The sequence below is a fragment of the Portunus trituberculatus genome, chromosome 13, assembly GCF_017591435.1.
Source record: "Portunus trituberculatus isolate SZX2019 chromosome 13, ASM1759143v1, whole genome shotgun sequence".
NCBI classification, from domain to species: Eukaryota; Metazoa; Arthropoda; class Malacostraca; order Decapoda; family Portunidae; genus Portunus; species Portunus trituberculatus.
Genome location: NC_059267.1, coordinates 9,663,170 through 9,682,458, shown reverse-complemented (window position 1 = coordinate 9,682,458; position 19,289 = coordinate 9,663,170). Strand labels below are relative to the sequence as shown.

General features: G+C 41.6%; 1 protein-coding gene and 1 long non-coding RNA gene across 5 annotated transcripts in view; one reads left to right on the top strand and one right to left on the bottom strand.

Moving 5' to 3' along the window:
• LOC123503281 (KAT8 regulatory NSL complex subunit 1-like) overlaps positions 1–8,568 on the bottom strand; it is a 67,559-nt gene extending 58,991 nt beyond the window's left edge. For 3 of the 4 annotated variants that reach the window (XM_045252913.1, XM_045252916.1, XM_045252915.1), the window contains exons 1-2: positions 8,289–8,568; positions 4,513–6,000 (exon numbers count right to left, since the gene is read on the bottom strand). In XM_045252913.1, the coding sequence (XP_045108848.1) occupies positions 4,513–5,777 (1,265 nt within the window). In that variant the 5' untranslated portion in view covers positions 5,778–6,000; positions 8,289–8,568. Of the gene's footprint in view, positions 1–4,512; positions 6,001–7,883; positions 8,234–8,288 lie in introns of those variants that run through there. The other variant, XM_045252914.1, reaches the window with a different exon arrangement.
• On the top strand, positions 236–2,699 carry LOC123503283. The gene is made up of 2 exons (XR_006674386.1): positions 236–874; positions 930–2,699. It is a non-coding gene; the product is annotated as an uncharacterized LOC123503283 (long non-coding RNA).
• Positions 8,569–19,289: the final 10,721 nt, after the last annotated feature.

Here is a 19,289-nt window from a genome sequence, read left to right as displayed (position 1 = left end):
AGAGAGAGAGAGAGAGAGAGAGAGAGAGAGAGAGAGAGAGAGAGAGAGAGAGAGAGAGAATGACTCGTTTACATCATATCAATCTTTTCTTCCATATTACATACATTTTATGGAGAGGTGAATTCATTCTCATTCTCTCTCTCTCTCTCTCTCTCAACTTGCTATAATCTGATTTCCTTTTCACTTATCATCATTCACCGACACACACACACACACACACACACACACACACACACACACACACACACAAAAGACGTCCTGGGGCACTTTGGCACATTTCCAGCAGGTTCCAGCCAGACTAAAGGTGAACACACACACACACACACACACACACACACACACATTCTTATCCCATCTCCTTTTAATTTACTAAACAGCGCGCACAGATAAAGAAAATGAGAATAAGTAAACATAAAAAGGTAGCAATGATAATAAATAGATAAAAGATAAACATTATTTCCTCCTTTGGGTGACCAGAGCACTCAGATTCACCCTGTGACTTTCTTTACCCACTACAATAATAACACTAAGTCACTGAAATCGTTATGTAGCCTGCGACGGTGTGTGTGTGTGTGTGTGTGTGTGTGTGTGTGTGTGTGTGTGTGTGTGTGTGTGTGTGTGTGTGTGTGTGTGTGTGTGTGTGTAAGTTAAAGTAAATAGGCTAGATAAAGTTATATAGGGTAGGGTAAGGTAAGGTAAAGTAAGGTAAGGTTGGATTAGGCTTGGCTTGGCTTGGCTTGGCTGGGCTGGGCTGGGCTGGACTGGGCTGAACTGGGTTGGGTTGGGTTGGGTTGGGTAAGGCAAGGTATTCATCTAGACTTGAGAAATAAATACATGATGAGTAAGCGTTGAATGGAAGGTAAGGTAAGGTAAGGTAAGGTAAGGTAAGGTAAGGTAAGGTTAGGTTAGGTTAGGTTAGGTAATGTAAGGTAAGGTAAAGTTATGTTATGTCAAGAGCTCACCTGGGCCTAATGAATAAAAAGGGTGAAAGAGAAGGCTGAACACTGAGAAAGCCGTTCACCCTGTCACTTAACTAAACACAGGAGAGCCACAGCTACCGAAACATTGATCTGTGGTAGAGAAAACCTGGTGACTATCAATGTTTGGACACCCCCCCCCCTCTCTCTCTCTCTCTCTCTCCAAGTTGTTGAGAAGTTAATTAAGAAACAATGTACTTAGATTAATAACATTCAAGCTTCTAATGGTGAAGAAAGAGACAAAGAAAAGGTTACAAGAATTAAGAAAGAGTGCTGGGACGTGTTACCGCACCACACCACCGGGATCATGTGGCGCCAATTTGGGTCACGTGATCAGCGGAGGTAAAGAGAAGGACGGTCAGGAAAAACACACCAAGTTGAAGGTAAACAAGGAAAAGAAAACGGTTTGTATTATCGTTCAGATGATGACGATCACTCACTCACACACACACACACACACACACACACACACACACACACACACACACACACACAGTAAAAATAACTCAACCTTTCCTCAACTATAAACACGAACTGTCTCAAGGTAAAGAAGTTAGTAGGTATGAAAGTAAATAACCAAACAAACAAACCGAGTTGAAAACAGTGTATACCAGTTGTGTGTGTGTGTGTGTGTGTGTGTGTGTGTGTGTGTGTGTGTGTGTGTGTGTGTGTGATTATGATAACCTTCAGATAATCAGTGGGCAAATGAACGATAATGCATTCTATTTTTCCTACTTTTTATCGCAGCTGCAGGAGACACCTCAAAGATGACCCTCACTGCCCACCACCACTCACCACACACACACACACACACAGAACAAGACCTTCCATTCAACCACAAACTCAACCTCTACTGACCACTGCGTGAAGAAACAATCCACGAAATGATCAACACTTTAACCCCTTAACCCCTTCAGTACCATGACGCTTTTCCATATTAATCCTTCTTACTATCTGATGATTTTATACAGCTTCAGAAACTCATGTGGGGGATTACGATAATGAAGATTTTGGCCATTAATCTTCTGGCCTCCACAGACCCTTCCTAATGTCAATAAAATGGTCTAATCGTACTCAAATCTCAAGATAAAAATGTGTCCCAGTACTGAAGGGTTTAATGAGAAAAGATCATATGCCACTGAAATCCACAATCAGGAGGGAGAGGATTAAGAGGGGATCTGATCGAGATATCCAAGCGGTACAAGGAACATAACAAGGCGTGGATACTTTCTTAGAGTTAATAATCAGGAGAGGACGTGAGGTAACGTGTTTAAGCTTGAAAGAAGTGAATAATAAATGAATGGAGAAAAGGAAATAAAAAAGGAGGGAAGGGAAGGGAAGGAAAGAGAAGGGAAGGGAAGGGAAGGGAAGGGAAGGCAAGGGAAGAGAGAAGAGAGGAAAGGCAGACTATAGGACGAAATTGGTTCTCAAACGGTGAAAGATGGCTGGAATAAACTTGACTGTCAGGTTTAGAGAGAGAGAGAGAGAGAGAGAGAGAGAGAGAGAGAGAGAGAGAGAGAGAGAGAGAGAGAGAGAGAGAGAGAGAGAGAGAGAGAGAGAGAGAGAGAGAGAGAGAGAGAGAGAGAGCATCTGGTTACAAAATAGGAACCACCATCTGGTTTCTAAAATGTGTACTGTGCAACCTGTTCTCCCACGAGTGTGTGTGTGTGTGTGTGTGTGTGTGTGTGTGTGTGTGTGTGTGTGTGTGTGTGTGTGTGTGTGTGTGTGTGTGTGTGTGTAAGAATCAATCAACTTACGTAAACCTAAAACATCCTTAAACACACAACTTTCTCGCCAAACAATATTTCATACAAGTACACAAACCAACTAACCAAACTCCTGAACTCAACACTAAATCTCAACAAACCGGTCTGGGCACAAGTACTTCCCTTTCTCCCATACGAACGCCTCCACATATTTAGCCCAACACAACCCTGCAAAATTTGACGTGGGTAGCGAAGAGTAAGTTATATAAAAGCGTACGGGCAGCTGTAGGAAGCCAATAGGTCCAAACAGGTCCAAACGTTCATGAACACCACAAAAGTATGTACCGATCATATGTTCACCTACCACTTAAGTCCATAGGTTTATCTAATCTTTTTCTTAAACTACAATTATCAAACAAATTACTGATAAGATACAAGATACAAAAAGATTATACAAAAAATACAAAATCAACAATAAAAAACAATAATTACCTGTATAGCCAAAACACACACACACACACACACACACACACACACACACACACACACACACACAGAGCCAGGCCTTAATAATTGAGCAGAACAAGAGCCAGTTTACCATAACAGTTAGCCTGACCAGGATGCCTATCAACAGAATACCAGGTAGGGCATGATAAACGATACTTGACCACAAGGTAAAGGGATAGAGAAGGGTGACGACTGACAGATAAGTAGCAGAGAGAGAGAGAGAGAGAGAGAGAGAGAGAGAGAGAGAGAGAGAGAGAGAGAGAGAGAGAGAGAGAGAGAGAGCAAAAGGTTGGAAAGAAAGAATAAACCTGGATTGGATTATAGAAATGGTTACTGGGGAGAGGACAGAACTCGATTATAACTGGCAGGTAGACGTAATGATATACACACACACACACACACACACACACACGCACAGTAATCTAATCTAACCTACACATCACACCATCACTACATCTCTTCAACATACCACCACTATCACATCACCTTCTCAACACGTCCCACACGTCATAACAAAACCAATATAATCTCTACTTTGTCACCTCCCTCCACCCCCCCCTCTCTCTCTCTCTCTCGTGAAGGCCACAAAGACAACACACAGATAACTGATGAATAATTTGAAGCTAATCCTTAAACATGCTATGGCCGTCACACGCAAACTACCACAAGTCAAAACAAATAACTGGTAACTTGTATAAAATAGACGTAGAGCAACATTGGAAAGAAAATTAGATTCCCTAAGCCGCAGGTAAACAAGAGTAACAAGACCCGCTAATGTTTATGAAACTCTTAACATTCTCTCAAAAGGCGAATCGCTCCGGCCCACACCACAAGGTTAGGAAGCGGTGGAGGAAGGTGCAGCTGTAGTCTCCCGGCAAACGTGTGGACTCGCGACGGTTGGCAGCCCTGCAAACCTGACCTTGAGCGGGGGCGAAGGTTCACGGGTTTAAATGACCAAATCCACTAACTCTCCCTACTCCCTCCCTTCCCCCTCTGACCACCTGACGATGCCGGGCAAGAAAGCCTCGCCACGTGCACCTCACTTTCTTCCTGTGACACCAGCCATGGAAAACACGATGAGCTTATGTTCAAGTTGCGGAGCGTCCTGCCATACTGAATAGCAACATTAACAGGCGCGCCCGCCCACACACACCAGCAAGCCGCGGCAGGGGCTCACTTGCGCCCCGCAGCAGATTATCTATCTCTCTCTACACTGGATATGAAAGACTTAGCATGGATGCCCGGCACTACTACATGTGTAGTGTCAGGGTGGATGGAAACAAAGAAGGAAAGGGAAGAAAGATAGGGTGTGGGATACTTACACTGGAGTGTAGTTGGTGTTGGTGTCTGGGAAGCCCTCCAGCTCGTCACAAGACTCCCCTCCCGAGGAAGTTTCGGTAGCGTCGGAGTCGTGGTGGGTGTGGGCGTGTGCGGCGGCTTGCATTTCACCCACCACAGCGCCCACCTCCACCCGAGTGTGTTCCGGTAGGGCAGGAGAGGGAGCGGGGGTCTGTTGGGTGCGGGCTGGGCCACGGTGTGAGGCTGAGGCAAGCCTGGCCAGCCCCTGGGACGCCTCCACTCGCCGCACCAGGTTTACCAAGGCCGTGGTGGACATGCTTCGCATGGCATCCGCCCGTAATGTCTCTAGGTTCACCTCCGGAGGAGTAGGAGGCGCTGTCCCTTCATCTTGGGGCGCCTGCTGCTCCCGCTGTTGGGCCAGAACCGCATGCCCATGGTCCAGCAAATCCCGCAGCTGGCCAGACACGGTGGCGCTCAAACCTCGGGAAGTGACTCGGCGGAGGCGACGCTGCAGGCGAGCTTGGCGCCGCTCTAAAAGCCATTGACGACGCCCTAATTCCTCGACGAGGAGCCTGGCTCGCTCCTCTTTGGGCACCTCATCCTGCTGCTGTTGCGGTTGTGGTTGCTGTTGCTGCTGTTGTTGCAGTTGCTGTTGCTGTTGTTGCTGCTGCTCCTGCTGCTGCTGCTGTTGCTGCTGATCAGCCGCGTTGTCCACCGCCGCCAGCACCTCGGGGTTGTCCGCCAGGCGGGTTAGGGTGTCAATGATCTCGTTCATGTTAGGGAAGTCTCGACCGATAAGTGCGAGGAGATCCCCGTCATGGGATGGCGGCCGAGGAGACTTGTGGGGCGCCATGGCGTCAGGCGTCGTGTCCTGGCCCATGGTGGCAGCCTCGCTACTCTCCTGCTGAGTGTTGGTGGTGGTGGTGCTACTATCTGCTTCACACTGAGACGGAGGGCCCGACGGGGGGTCCATGGTAGTATGGGTGGCGTGAGGGCGTGGGGGAGGGTCGCAGCCCTCCCGCCCGCACGCCAACCCACCCGCGCCTGGGGGGCGGGAGGCTCGACGCGAACAGTTGGCGAGGGCGGCGGCCAAGTGGGCGTCGGTGCAGTCGTGAGGCTCCTTCAGCCCGCCATACTGAAGGGGAAGGTGCGTGGCGGGCGGGGAGCTGCTGCGGCCCGAGGGGCTTTGGCCGGGGCGCCCTGAGGAGGAGTGATGGTGGTGGTGGTGATGGTGGGCAGCCACGTGGAACGTCTGCGGGTCGGACGCCTCAGTGAGGGCGGGGGCCATTACGGCCGCCCACTCCCGCGACACACCCGCGCCGCGCTGCTAACTGCCGCCCATGGTACCGCCCACGACACCTGCCACCCACGAGTCACGCCGCCCGCCACATGATGGGCACGCAGGACAAGGTGACGGAACACGGCACTACACTGGTCGCACACTGCAACACACGGACGCCACGCGGGGGCGGCTCACCACGCCCCAGACTCTGGCACTTCACCGTCAACCACTGCAACACAAACACCACTATTAGCCTCACACCTCGCCACGCCACCATGTGTCATGCAATTACCCAAACTCACTGAGAAAAGCCGGCGTGGGTTGCCGCCACACTCCAGTGACACGGCTTCATTTATCATTACCTCAACACGTGTACACCTCAACACATAAACCGTTACCAGGAAAGCTATCCCTCTCTCTCTCTCTCTCTCTCTCTCTCTCTCATACACCAGAAGCACGCGACATTTTTTTTATTTTTTACTGCAATCTGGACGAGCCGTTTTTTCTTCTCACGCACATTATCACAAGACAACAGAAAGTATGAGAAACAAACACTTACATTTAATTCTTGACGAGTGACTGCAACGCTAAATAGGGAAATGAATAACCTTTATAATTCTTATTCACGAAGTTAAAAGTTAAATACTTCTCTTAACGTGACGAAACCAAACTATACCACGAGCTTTCACAACAAACCATTAACTGAATGTCATCATAAAGCTAAACACACGAACTACTAACATAACTACCACGCTCACAAATAAGTAAAACTCAAACATTAACTATTTTCTCGGCGAAGCAAACCAGTCCACGTGTATGAAAGGAAAACGTATATGATGACACACACACACACACACACACACACACACAGCGCGGATACCCAACACACAGACCAATGTAGTTTGGCGGGAAATATCGTGAACAGTTGGCAGCGGGAGGAGGGATGAGGGGTGGGGTTGGGGAGGGTGAGGGAGAGGTGTGAGAGAGAGAGAGAGAGAGAGAGAGAGAGAGAGAGAGAGAGAGAGAGAGAGAGAGAGAGAGAGAGAGAGAGAGATAACCACGTGATCCACCAACGCACGTGATGCAAGGCCCCCCCTTCTCACCATAACCCCACACCCCTCTGTTGCGTTAAGGGATACGCCACCACCAACACATGACGCCAGACCGAACAAGCGCGGACTTGCTCACCATCCCATCCATCCCTTAGCCACCTCAATTACCGACAATCAAATCGTATTTTTCATCCCTTCGTCTACCCTGCGTCGGATATAAGGTGTGTGTGTGTGTGTGTGTGTGTGTGTGTGTGTGTGTGTGTGTGTGTTATCGATCAGCTATTAGGAAGTAAAATTATTGCATCACCTGTCTTCCTCAAACCACCAGATACTTTATTGATTTCACTAAACCCGGATGATACTGTCTTATTTGCTATATGAAAATGACGCAATACTGGAGCGCGCACCTTTCTCTCCCTCTCTCGATCTTTCTTTATCATTCCTTGTCTTTAACGCTCACACATCTGCATCACTTATCTAATCAAAGTAAAACACTTCTTTCATTCTTGCTTTTCACAACGGTAATTGCAGAAGTGTAGACAGCGGTTTATGGTTTTACTTCAATTTCTCGATCCAGGCCTTGGTGTTGCCATCCGAGCGGCACTGAGTTGCGTCACTACCACACCACATGGGCGACACAGGATTTCCGGCACTCCTTGTGGCTAAAACCTCCAAGGACCAGGAGCCTATTGAAACCCTTGACGGACATAACTCAGAAATTTCCTCTATTTCCTCGTCGGTTCAGTAAAATCAGTGGCAGTTTATGGAGTTCTAATTAATTTAACGATTATTTATTATCTATTTCGTTCGTAACACTAACATCGATATATGTTCACTGTTTTAATATTTTAACTAATGAGAATTGCGTTATTTTCCCTGTCAGTTCAGTCCCTTTAACATTACAATATACACGGAACCATTATTTACCAGAACGATCATGATTTGTCATTGATTTCAATCGTTACACTAACATATTTGACTTCCATCACCATATCTTGACATACATCACAATTTTACCACCTGGTACTACATCTGAGGAAGACAACACACACCAACATACCATCATAGCCACACCAGCACAACCATTGGGCCCGCACGCACCACAAACACCAGTCACAAGGACAAAAACTAATACATCATAACACCATAATTTTTTCTTTCATATAATTCACATCAAGGGGCGTTCATAAGGACACGAGCAGCACAGAATAGGCTCTTGGCACATTGTGGATCATGGGATTTGGGAAGTCATTCACGGGGCAGTGTGGGAGGAGTGTCTAGCTGGGAGGTGTTTGCGTGACGGCGTTCTGTGCCACACTGAGCCAGGCCGGACCACGTGACACAGCCGCCATGGTCACCCCGCCTCGCCCGCTCCACCTCCCATCTTATTACACTCTCTATACCTCAACCAACAACCTCCGCCGGCTTTTCTCACAGCAAATTGAACCTCCGCGATGTTACCAACCTTTACAGACACGGATACCGCAGCCTGCTCCTCGAAGTACACCGTAATTATGTATATTTCACTCAAAATTCCTGCTGTGTAGTTCCTCCCGCAGTCTCCTGGAGCACACCAGAGCAGTTACTGACTTGCCTCCGCTACGTATATATTTTTTTAATCTCGCGTTAAATTCCCAACGTTCACTTCTCCGCCACCTCGTATCATCCGGATACGTTCAAATGTTACTCTTGAAGGCTCTTTTGTATTTTTTGCAATTGGTTTTAGGAATTTATAGCTTTGAGCACCAAGCGAAGACACGATAGACAGTGAAGTGAACCCGATGCGCGGCAGTGACGTCACTGCGCAGACGGCATTGTGTGAGGGGCGGACGCTCTTCCTCTCGCCCTCCGTACCCCCAATAACAACGCTTATTTTCACTCTTTACTCCTATTATATGGCACATAATTATCATCTTGCACAAGTAACGTTGTTCTATATCATTTTTATCTTCAAATACATGCGTTACACCCCTAGTTTTGCTTTATTGATGCTAGAATGGAGAAGGAAGGATGTCCTCCCAAAGAGGGCGTCAGGCCAGGATAAAAGCTCTGAGTTGGCTCACATACAAAATTTGGCGGGTTTTGAATAACGATCGTCTTCCTGTGGTATTCTAAACAAGGTAGACCAATATAAAACTTCTCAAAAATCATACTATTTTGGTAGCTACCCACCTGGCTTGGTCAAACAATAGCTTCACAAAAATAGAAAACGTCGACTGGCTTTATATCAATATTTCGGGGAGTCGCCGCCATTAGCATGAGAGGTACGATGCCTCACACTCAGGTCTACCAATATAGCCCGTGGCATATTGAAGTATATAATACAAACACGGTGCTTTGAACGACTAACCAATAAATAAGTTTTGGAATATATTTATGATTTCAAATAAAAAAAGAACGTCATGTATCTATTATATGAATTATGATTCGTCTTATTATACGGTTGTCAAGTTACGTAAATATGTTGAGTTGAGTTTGGTATAATATGAAGTAAGCAGTATAGCATTCAACTTAACATATGAGTGTGGTGCACTAACAACATTTTTTTCATCCTTACTATACTTTTTTTTCGGAAGAGTTTCCAGCCCTGAGCCATCACGTGAGAAGCTGATTTCATCATATGTAAGGCCGGGGGAAAATTATATATATGAAAAAATAAATAATAAAAAAAATGATAGACACTCAAATTCAAGTCGTCATAAAGATGCTATGACTCATATAGGTAAACAGGGCAAGCAAAACATACTAGCAAGGAACAGATAGCAGCTTTACTCCTGCTGAACCGGGTGAATGCGAGCAAGAAGGGCACATTACAGGGATATGTCTGATAATAGCCGGCAGGACGCAGCCAGCACGTCCTGCCTGTCATACCAACGCCCGGGCAACATCAGCGCCGGGAACTTATCACGCATGCAAAGTTATTGGAGTGCTTGGAGTTTTTCAAGGGAGGAAAATAATGGCGAAATAAAGGCAAGTTAGTATCGTGAGCGAGGCAGCAGCAGCAGATAGCAGAGGCTGTATCACCAGTCAACTTCCTGTGCGCGGTCTTTCCACTTCGTTAGGCAAAGTAAAGCAGCCGCACAGTCAATAAAGGGAGATACTAAGTAAATGAACAATAAACTGCAAACTTCCTCGATTTTTACGTAAACACTAACACATGAACATAATAACAATGACTAATATTCATGAGCTTGAGGAAATATAAGTTAACAAATAAATGATATGAACAAAGCGACAGACATTATAAATACAAATCCTTAAAAAATATATGTATATTTACAAACAAATTAGTTTACAAGTCAACACGGCAAAGGATATGCATACACAGTTCCGTCAAATACAATGTTTTAATTCCTTCTTTCCACGATGACAAGGAACACGGCTATGATACACCGCCTGAGTAACCAACACGAACACTTTTATCCCTCCCTCCCTGAAAACTTTTCCAAGGTGATAATTTGCATCCATTCATAATATCCAACCATCAATAAAGCTCTTTCTAATTTCTCTTCGCTTCCTTTGACCTATTTTTCGAAAAGTGTACCAAGACGTCTTCGCAACTAAAACTTATCCGAAATTATCTTAACCTTTCTACTGGAATCTTTCTGGGAGTAGTAGTCAATTAAAGATCATTTAGCTACGGATAATAAAGCATCAGTTAATAGATTAGGCTACCCATCCTCTGTATTCTTTTAATCCAAACTAACCAACCAACTGAATCTTGTACGGTAGAGCTTACCTTTTCTTTCTATTTTTTGTCCATTACTAATCTGTATATCTATTTAGCTTCTGGGAGAAGCTAAATGCTACCTTTCAGTCACAATTAAACTGATCGGATTGATCCCAAGGTGAAGGTAAAAAACTATTTAATGGCACTTCAGTGAATAAAGGCAGGATTACCTTTCATGAGATGGTGGATAAGCTCGATCCTAAGTAAATAAAAACAACAAAAATAGGAGAGAAACACACACACACACACACACACACACACACACACACACACACACACATATATATATATATATATATATATATATATATATATATATATATATATATATATATATATATATATATATATATATATATATATATATATATATATGTATATGAACAGTACATAAATGCTGTATTATTGGTAAGAACATTAAAGTGATGGTGCTGGATCATACAGCGTAGTTGAGGACGTATTAATTGTTTGACATACGCTTGTGTACGGTAGTGTATAATGTTATCCTTGAAAAGAAGTAACAACTGTTCTAGAATAGTGAGCCCGCTATATTTATAATTGTTGTCATGCTTCTATTCGGCACATTCATGTGACGGTGTGCGGCTAATTTCAATTTATAACCAACGCAGTCAGTAGTGTGTGTGTGTGTGTGTGTGTGTGTGTTACCTAGTTGTATTGTATAGGGTTCGAGCAGGACTCATAGTGTCCTGTCTCCATATCTCCACTTATATAAATTTTCTTTAAAGATATACACATTATTTGCTGCAACAACTTCATCACTCAATGCATTCCACTTTTCCACTGTTCTATGTGGAAAACTGTATTTTCCAATATCCTTCACACACTGCCTCTTCCTAATCTTTGCATGTCCTCTTGGCCTTCCTGCTTCTGTCACCAGCAACAGGTCTTGCTTGTCTAGCTTTTCAATACCATTGACAATTTTATACAATGTTATTAGGTCTCCTCTTTCTCTTCTATCTTGTAAGGTTGGCAGTCCCATTTCCTTCAGCTTTTCTTCATATGTTAGTTCCTTTACAGTTCTGGCACCATCTTTGTAGCTATCTTCTGAATCCGTTCTAATCTAATTGTATCTTTTTTTTAGAGCTCGGTGACCACACCATTGCTGCATATTCCGACTTTGGACGTATCATACTCGTTATTTATTTATTTTTTTCATCATATCCTTGTCCATGTACTTAAGTGCCACCCTGATATTAGTCAAGATTTTATATGCTGATCAAAATATCTTTCTTGTGTTTTTCGGGGCTCAGAGTTTCTTGTATAACCACTCCCAGATCTTTTTTTCTCTTAGTCTTCATTATTTGTTCCACTTCCATCAAATAGTGCCATAATGTTCTTTTACTCTTTCCTGATTCCATTATGTGACGTTTCTTGGCATTGAATTCTAACTTCCACTTTTTACTCCACTCATAAGTTTTGTTCATATCTTCCAGCAGCAGCAAACAGTCTTCTTAGATCTCAATTACTCTTAGTAATTTTGCATCATCAGCAAATAAATTAATATAACTGGTTACTCACTCCACTCTGTATGTCGTTTACATATACCTGTGGAACAAAATGGGGGCTAACACTAACCCTTGTGGCACTCCGCTTGTTACTTTAAGATGAGATCACTGTGAGATCACAGTTCTCATCTCTCTGTCCTTTGAGTAATCTCTTATCCAATCTAACATAACTTCTCTCAGTCCTCCTGTGTTCTCTAACTTTCAAAGTAGTCTGCTATGAGAGATTTTATCAGAAGCCTTTTTTTACGTCTAGGTATCAGAGCTGGGCGCGTTACTGGAATACTGGATATCGGTAGTCCGGTACCGCTCCTCCGGACCTCGAAACGCAGATGGTCCGTACATACCTGTACTTCCGCGCCTAATTTTTTTTCCCTCGGTCCGGTACCGCACCCCTACCCCTGCACCTCCGCACCTCCGGCACCGTACCCAAAACTGTTAAAGCGCGCATGAAAAATCTGGACAGCACCTCAAAAAATAAAACAAAATACAAGGAAATAATACATCAGAGCTCCATATATATATATATATATATATATATATATATATATATATATATATATATATATATATATATATATATATATATATATATATATATATATATATATATATATATATATATATATATATATATATATATATATATATATATATATTATGTATGCATGTACCAAATCATTGTAATGTATCTGTACGGTTAGCAGTAACTGGAGGTCATTCTAATTTTTATTATTGTTGTTATTATTATTATCATTGTTGTTGCTGTTGGAGGAGGAGGTGAAGAGAAACACAGGTGTAGGGAGGTGAGTTTATTCCCCCTGAAGAAGCATCAGCGAAACTAGTTGGGATAAACTCATCTCCCTACACCTGTGTTTCTTTTCACCTCCTCCTCCAACTTGTCTGAATGTCTCAACATTATTATTGTTATCATTATTATTATTATTATTATTATTATTATTATTATTATCATTATTATTATTATTATTATTATTATTATTATTATTATATATATATATATATATATATATATATATATATATATATATATATATATATATATATATATATATATATATATATATATATATATATATATATATATATATATATATATATATATATATATATATATATATATATATATATATATATATATATATATATATATATATATATATATATATATATATATATATATATATATATATATATATATATATATATATATTTATATACATATATCAGGTGCGGAGGTACGGACTTAAAATTTCGCCTTTCCGTACCTGTTCTGCACTTTTGAACATTTTTCCGTGCTTCGGACCTCCACACCTCATTTGGTGGTCTGCAGGTACGGAGGAACAAAGGTGCAAAGCGAGGTACAGAAGTGCCAGCTCTGCTAAGAATACAGTGTCCACCCATCCATCTCTGCTCTCCAGTCCTTCTATTATTCTTGAGTAAAAACTTAGTAAATTTGACACACATGATCTTGTCCAAAACCCAAATTGTCTGCTCGATATAATTTTCTTTTTCTTTCAGATATTTAACCAATTTTTCTTTGATAACAATTTCACATATCTTGCTCACAACACTTGCAAGTGACACCGGTCCTATAATTCAATGGCTCAGTTAACTTTTCTCCTTTGAATATTGGGATTATGTTAGCTCTCTTCCATTCCAGTGTTACTCTCCCTTCCTTAGGGCCCACCCTCCGGTCCCATCGCTTTTTTGACATCAATTTTTAGTAGTCTTCCAATTCTGTCTTTGTTCACTATGATTTCTTGCAAGCTTTGCTAATGCAATGTCCTATTTGGTTCTTTAAACTCCTCTTTTTCAGTGAAAACAATTTTGAAACTCTCATTAACTATTTCACTCATTTCTTTTGCTGTTTAGTATGTTTTCCCTCCTTTAACTATTTTTTCCTATTGTTTCCTTATTCTTCATCTTTCCATTTCTATACTTCTAGAAAAGCTTGGGTTCATCTTCGCTTTTCTGCACCATATCTCTCTCGAAGTTTCTTTCTTCCTCTCTCCTTACTCTAATGTATTCATTTCTCGCATCCTTATATTGCTGTCTATTGTTTTCATTTCTCTGTTTTTTGAGTTTCTTCCAAGCTTTATCTTTTTCTCTCTCTCTGCCATTACACCAATCTTGTATACTTTTCTTCACTCTATAGATAGGTATGTATTTCCTCATTCCCTCATTATTCTTCTGTAGGAATATTTCCCCAGTACTGTCTTTCCATTCATAATTTTCCTCCATTTTGTGCCACCAAAAAATCATTTAACTTTTCAAAATTTGCTCTTGCATAATCTAATCTCTCTTTTTGCAGTCCTCCCTGTATCTTAGCACTTCCTCTTCCTGTATTTCTAATTCTAATGTTACATGGTCACTTCTTCCCATTGGAAGTTGATATTGTATGATAGGAGGGCTCTGACTTCTTTATGAATACTAGGTCAAGTAATGATGGTTCTTCTTCACCTCTGTACCCTGTTGATTCTTCCACCCACTGATCCAGTGTATTCATCATAGTTAGCTGTAACATCTCCTTGCTCCATGATCCAGCATTGTCCATTACTTCCACCTCTCTCCAGTTAACTCTTTTGCAATTGAAGTCTCCTACTAATAGCATTTTTCCATCTCTTCTTACCATTTTATCCAAGCACTTAATCACCCCTCCTTGCATTTCCTTATGTTCTTCTGATCTCCATGTATTTGTCTTAGGTGGCAAAAATGTGCCTATGATTCTCCTTTTTTATTTCATTTTGTCTTAATTGTTACTCCCATTACTTCTGCCATGCCATCTCTGTAGAGCACTTCCTCCACATATACATTATCATGAACCATTATTAGCACTCCTCCTCCCCCTTTTTCCCTTTCTGTCTCTTCTCCAACTTTTATATCCCTCTTCCTTAAAGCTAACATGGACTTCCTCCCTTAGCTTTGTTTCTATTATGCACGTTACATCCAGTCTTTTCTCCTTCAAATAGTCTCTAACCTCCAATACACTAGACAACAACCCATCTATATTTTTATCTGTCACTCTTAATTTCTTGCCTCTTCCATTACCTGATCTTTTTTTCCAAAGATACCACTTCTTCAGTCTCAAATCTAGAACCCTCCAGTAATTTTTTTTTTTTTATCTTTGTCCTTTTCTTGATTTTTTCCTTAGCTTCATTTCTTAGCACTCTCCTTTTCTCTGTCTTCCAGGTTCATATCTCTTTTTAGTCATATATCATTAAATTTAGTATCTTAGCCAATTTCCCTTTTCTTGCCAGTATCTCCTCCACTGCCACTTGTGATCTCATTCTCACTTTCAGTGGTCTCTTTCCCCTTCACTAAACCTTCCCAATCTAATCACTTCCTCCACTTCTTGTTCCAACTCCTGTGTGCTGTCCTGAACTAACTTAATAACACCCTTTGTCAACTCTCTCTCTCCTCTCTCTCTCTCTCTCTCATGAACTTGTTAGGATTTTTTTCCCCTTCAGCCCCAAAACTTAGGATACGTTTCCTTTTGTCCACTGTGTCCCTTACCAAATCTTCCTTCTCCTTAATTACTTGTATCACAGTGCCCTTTGTCTTTTCTTGTATCTGTTTCTTTACTGCCTCTAATAATTTTACTTTTTCCTCTTCCTGTTTCCTTTTCCAAGCATTTCTTAATTCCTCCAATTTGATCTCATCCATTCCATTTTCCACTTTGCCTGCCCCATCCTATATTTTCTCCAGTAGGCTTTTAATGACTTCTCATACTCGCAACATGTAGCCATTAATATACCATTTTGTTTCTTCATCTCCTCTTTCATCACTTGGTTTACCTCTCTTACTTTCTTACATTCTTCTATTCTCTCTTTTAGTTCAGTGTTTTCTTTCATTAATTTGTCTTGTTTTTTCAGACTTTCATACTTCCTTCATATATCTCATCTCCCTCTCCACGTTTATCAGCCTTCTCACATTATCTTTTTCCTTTCTAAATCTTGAAAATTCCTTGTCAGTGTTACGTATCTTCTCCCAATCTCCTCAGTCCTATTGGTGTTTCAATAACTCTTGCATTTTCTAGACATGTGGAATATTTTGAAACCATATGTCTGGCAGGGCCACCTACTTCTGCCTCTCCCTCCATTTTTCACTCCAAACAGCACACACAAATCTTGCTTATTTTGGAGACAGGACCACCTTATGGCCCTATTCCCCCTGTACATACGGTCCAGGTCTGCTTCACAACGCCTGATGTTGGAGTGTGTCCCTCGGGAGGTCCTAGCAACACAACCACTCACAATGATGTCCCTGGTGTTTGTGTGTGTGTATTTACCTAGTTGTAGTTTTACAGGGCCAGGGCTTTATGCTCTTGTGGCCCCGTCTCCATATCTACACTTATCCAATTTTTCTTTAAAACTATGCACACTCGTTGCTGACACCACTTCCTCACTCAAACTGTTCCAAGTCTCAACACATCTTTGCGGGAAACTATATTTTATAACATCTCTCAGACATCTTCCCTTCCTCAGTTTCTTACTATGCGATCTTGTGCTTCTAATGTCATATTCTTCTCCCAGGATTAGTTTCTCATTATCCACTTGATCCATTCCGTTAATCAATTTATAAACTTGTATCAGATCCCTTCTCTCTCTCTTCTGTTCCAGGGTTGGTAGATCCATAGCTTTTAGTCTCTCCTCCCTTTAAATTCTGGAACCATTCTTGTAGCCGTTTTTTTGTAGTCTCTCCAATTTCCTTATGTGTTTCTTTTTATGGGGGGTCCACACAACTCCTGCATATTCCAATCTAGGTCTTATTTTAGTACTTATCAATTTCTTCATCATTTCTTTGTCCATATAGTTAAATGCTAATCCAATATTCCTTAGCAAATTATGTCTCTCTGAAAATTCTATGAATATGGCTTACTGGTTGATTGTTTTCTTCCATCGTCACTCCCAAGTCCTTTACCTTTTTTACTTTTTCTAGTTCTACTCCATCTCCCATCTTATAGATTCCCACTGGTCGTCTTTCACTTTTTCCCATTTCCATGACATGGCTTTTGTCCACATTGAATTCCAGCTCCCATTTTTTAGATCTTGTTTAAGTCTTCCTGCAGTATTTCACAATCCTCTTTTTGTTTTATGACTCTGCACAGTTTTGCATCGTCCACAAACAGATTTATGTAGTTGTTCACTCCATCTGGCATGTCGTTTATATATATGAGAAAAAGTATTGACGCCAATACTGACTCCTGTGGCACTCCGCTGTCTACTGTTCTCCACTTGGACTTCATATCTTTAACTACCGTCCTTATTTCTCTCCCCTTCAAGTAATTTTCCATCCATCTCAATGTGCTTCCTTTTAAGCCACTCTTCTCCTCTAACTTCCATAGTAATCTTTCGTGTGGCACTTTATCAAACGCCTTTTTTAAATCTACATAAATACAGTCAACCCATCCCTCTCTCTCTTGTACTTTATCAACTATTATAGAGTAGAAACTCAATAAATTTGTTTTCTAAAATCAAATTGGCTATTTGATAATAATTTGTTGTCTTCAAGAAACTCAATCCATTGTTTCTTTATTACTCTTTCACACATTTTACATATTAAACTAGTTAGTGATACCGGTCTGTAATTTAAAGGTTCTTCCTTCCTTCCACTCTTATATATATGTGTGTGTGTGTGTGTGTGTGTAGCTATCCTGCTTATAAGTATTGTCTGCATACTGTATCTATTTGTATATTTTTACAGGACTGAGACAATTAATAGTGGTGTTCCTCAGGGTTCTGTCCTGTCACCCACTCTTTCTATTATTCATTAATGACCTTCTTAACCAAACTTCTTGCCCTATCCACTCCTACACTGATGATACCACCCTACATCTTTCCACGTTCTTTCAGAGACGTCCAACCCTTCAGGAAATCAACAGATCACGCGGGGACGCCACGGAACGCCTGACTTCCGATCTTTCTAAGATTTCCGATTGGGGCAGAGAAAATCTAGTAGTTTTCAATGCCTCAAAAACTCAATTCCTCCATCTATCAACTCGACACAACCTTCCAGACAACTATCCCCTCTTCTTCAATGACACTCAACTGTCTCCTCTTCCACAATGAATATCCTCGGTCTGTCCTTTGCTCATAATCTTAACTGGAAACTTCACATCTCATCTCTTGCTAAAACAGCTTCTATGAAATTAGGTGTTCTGAGGCGTCTCCGACAGTTTTTCTCGCCCTCCAACTGCTTACTCTGTATAAGGGCCTTATCCGTCCCTGTATGGAGTACTCTTCGCATGTTTGGGGGTTCCAGTCACACAGCTTTGCTTGATAGGGTGGAATCGAAAGCTCTTCGTCTCATCAACTCCCTCCTCTGACTAACTGTCTTCAGTCTCTTTCTCACCGCCGAAATGTTGCATCCCTTTCTATATTTTATCGCTATTTTCATGGTAACTGTTCTACTGATCTTGCTAACTGCATGCCTCCCTCCTCCTGCGGCCACGCTGCACAAGGCTTTCTTCTTCCTCTCATCCCTATTCTGTCCAACTCTCTAATGCAAGAGTTAACCAGTACGCTCAATCATTCATCCCTTTCACTGGTAAACTCTGGAACTCCCTCCCTGCATCTGTATTTCCAAATTCCTACAACTTGTCTTCTTTTAAGAGGGAGGTATCGAGGCATTTGCTCCCCTAATTCTGGCTGACGGTTTTGGCACTTTTTGAACTCTTTGGAGAGCCAGCGCTCAAGTGGGCCTTTTCCTAACTTTCTTTTTTTTGCCCTTGGCTGGCCCTCTTCCCTACATAAAAAAAAAAATAAATAAATAAAATAAATAAATAAATAAATAAATAAATAAATAAAAAAATTAAAAAAAGCTATAATATATCATTGTGGAAACCAATTATAATAAATCTTTAAATGAATTCATGTTGTTTGCACACACTTCCAGCACTAATGCATCTCACTGACCTACTGTTCTATAAAGTCTTAAAACCCACAGTAACCTGTCTTGGAGAATATAGATTGTGAATAAACATATTCTTATTTAGAACAACAGACCGTGAGGTTAGTGATATGGGATTTAATGCTCTCTCTCTCTCTCTCTCACATACTTGCACACAGTGAAATCACCACCCCCACCCAGAGGTTATGAGTACAATTCACTATCTTCTTAAGCACAAAAGCCAGAGGTATCTCTATTTTTTCTTTCCAGCTCATTACAACTTATACTTTCATTAATTACTAAT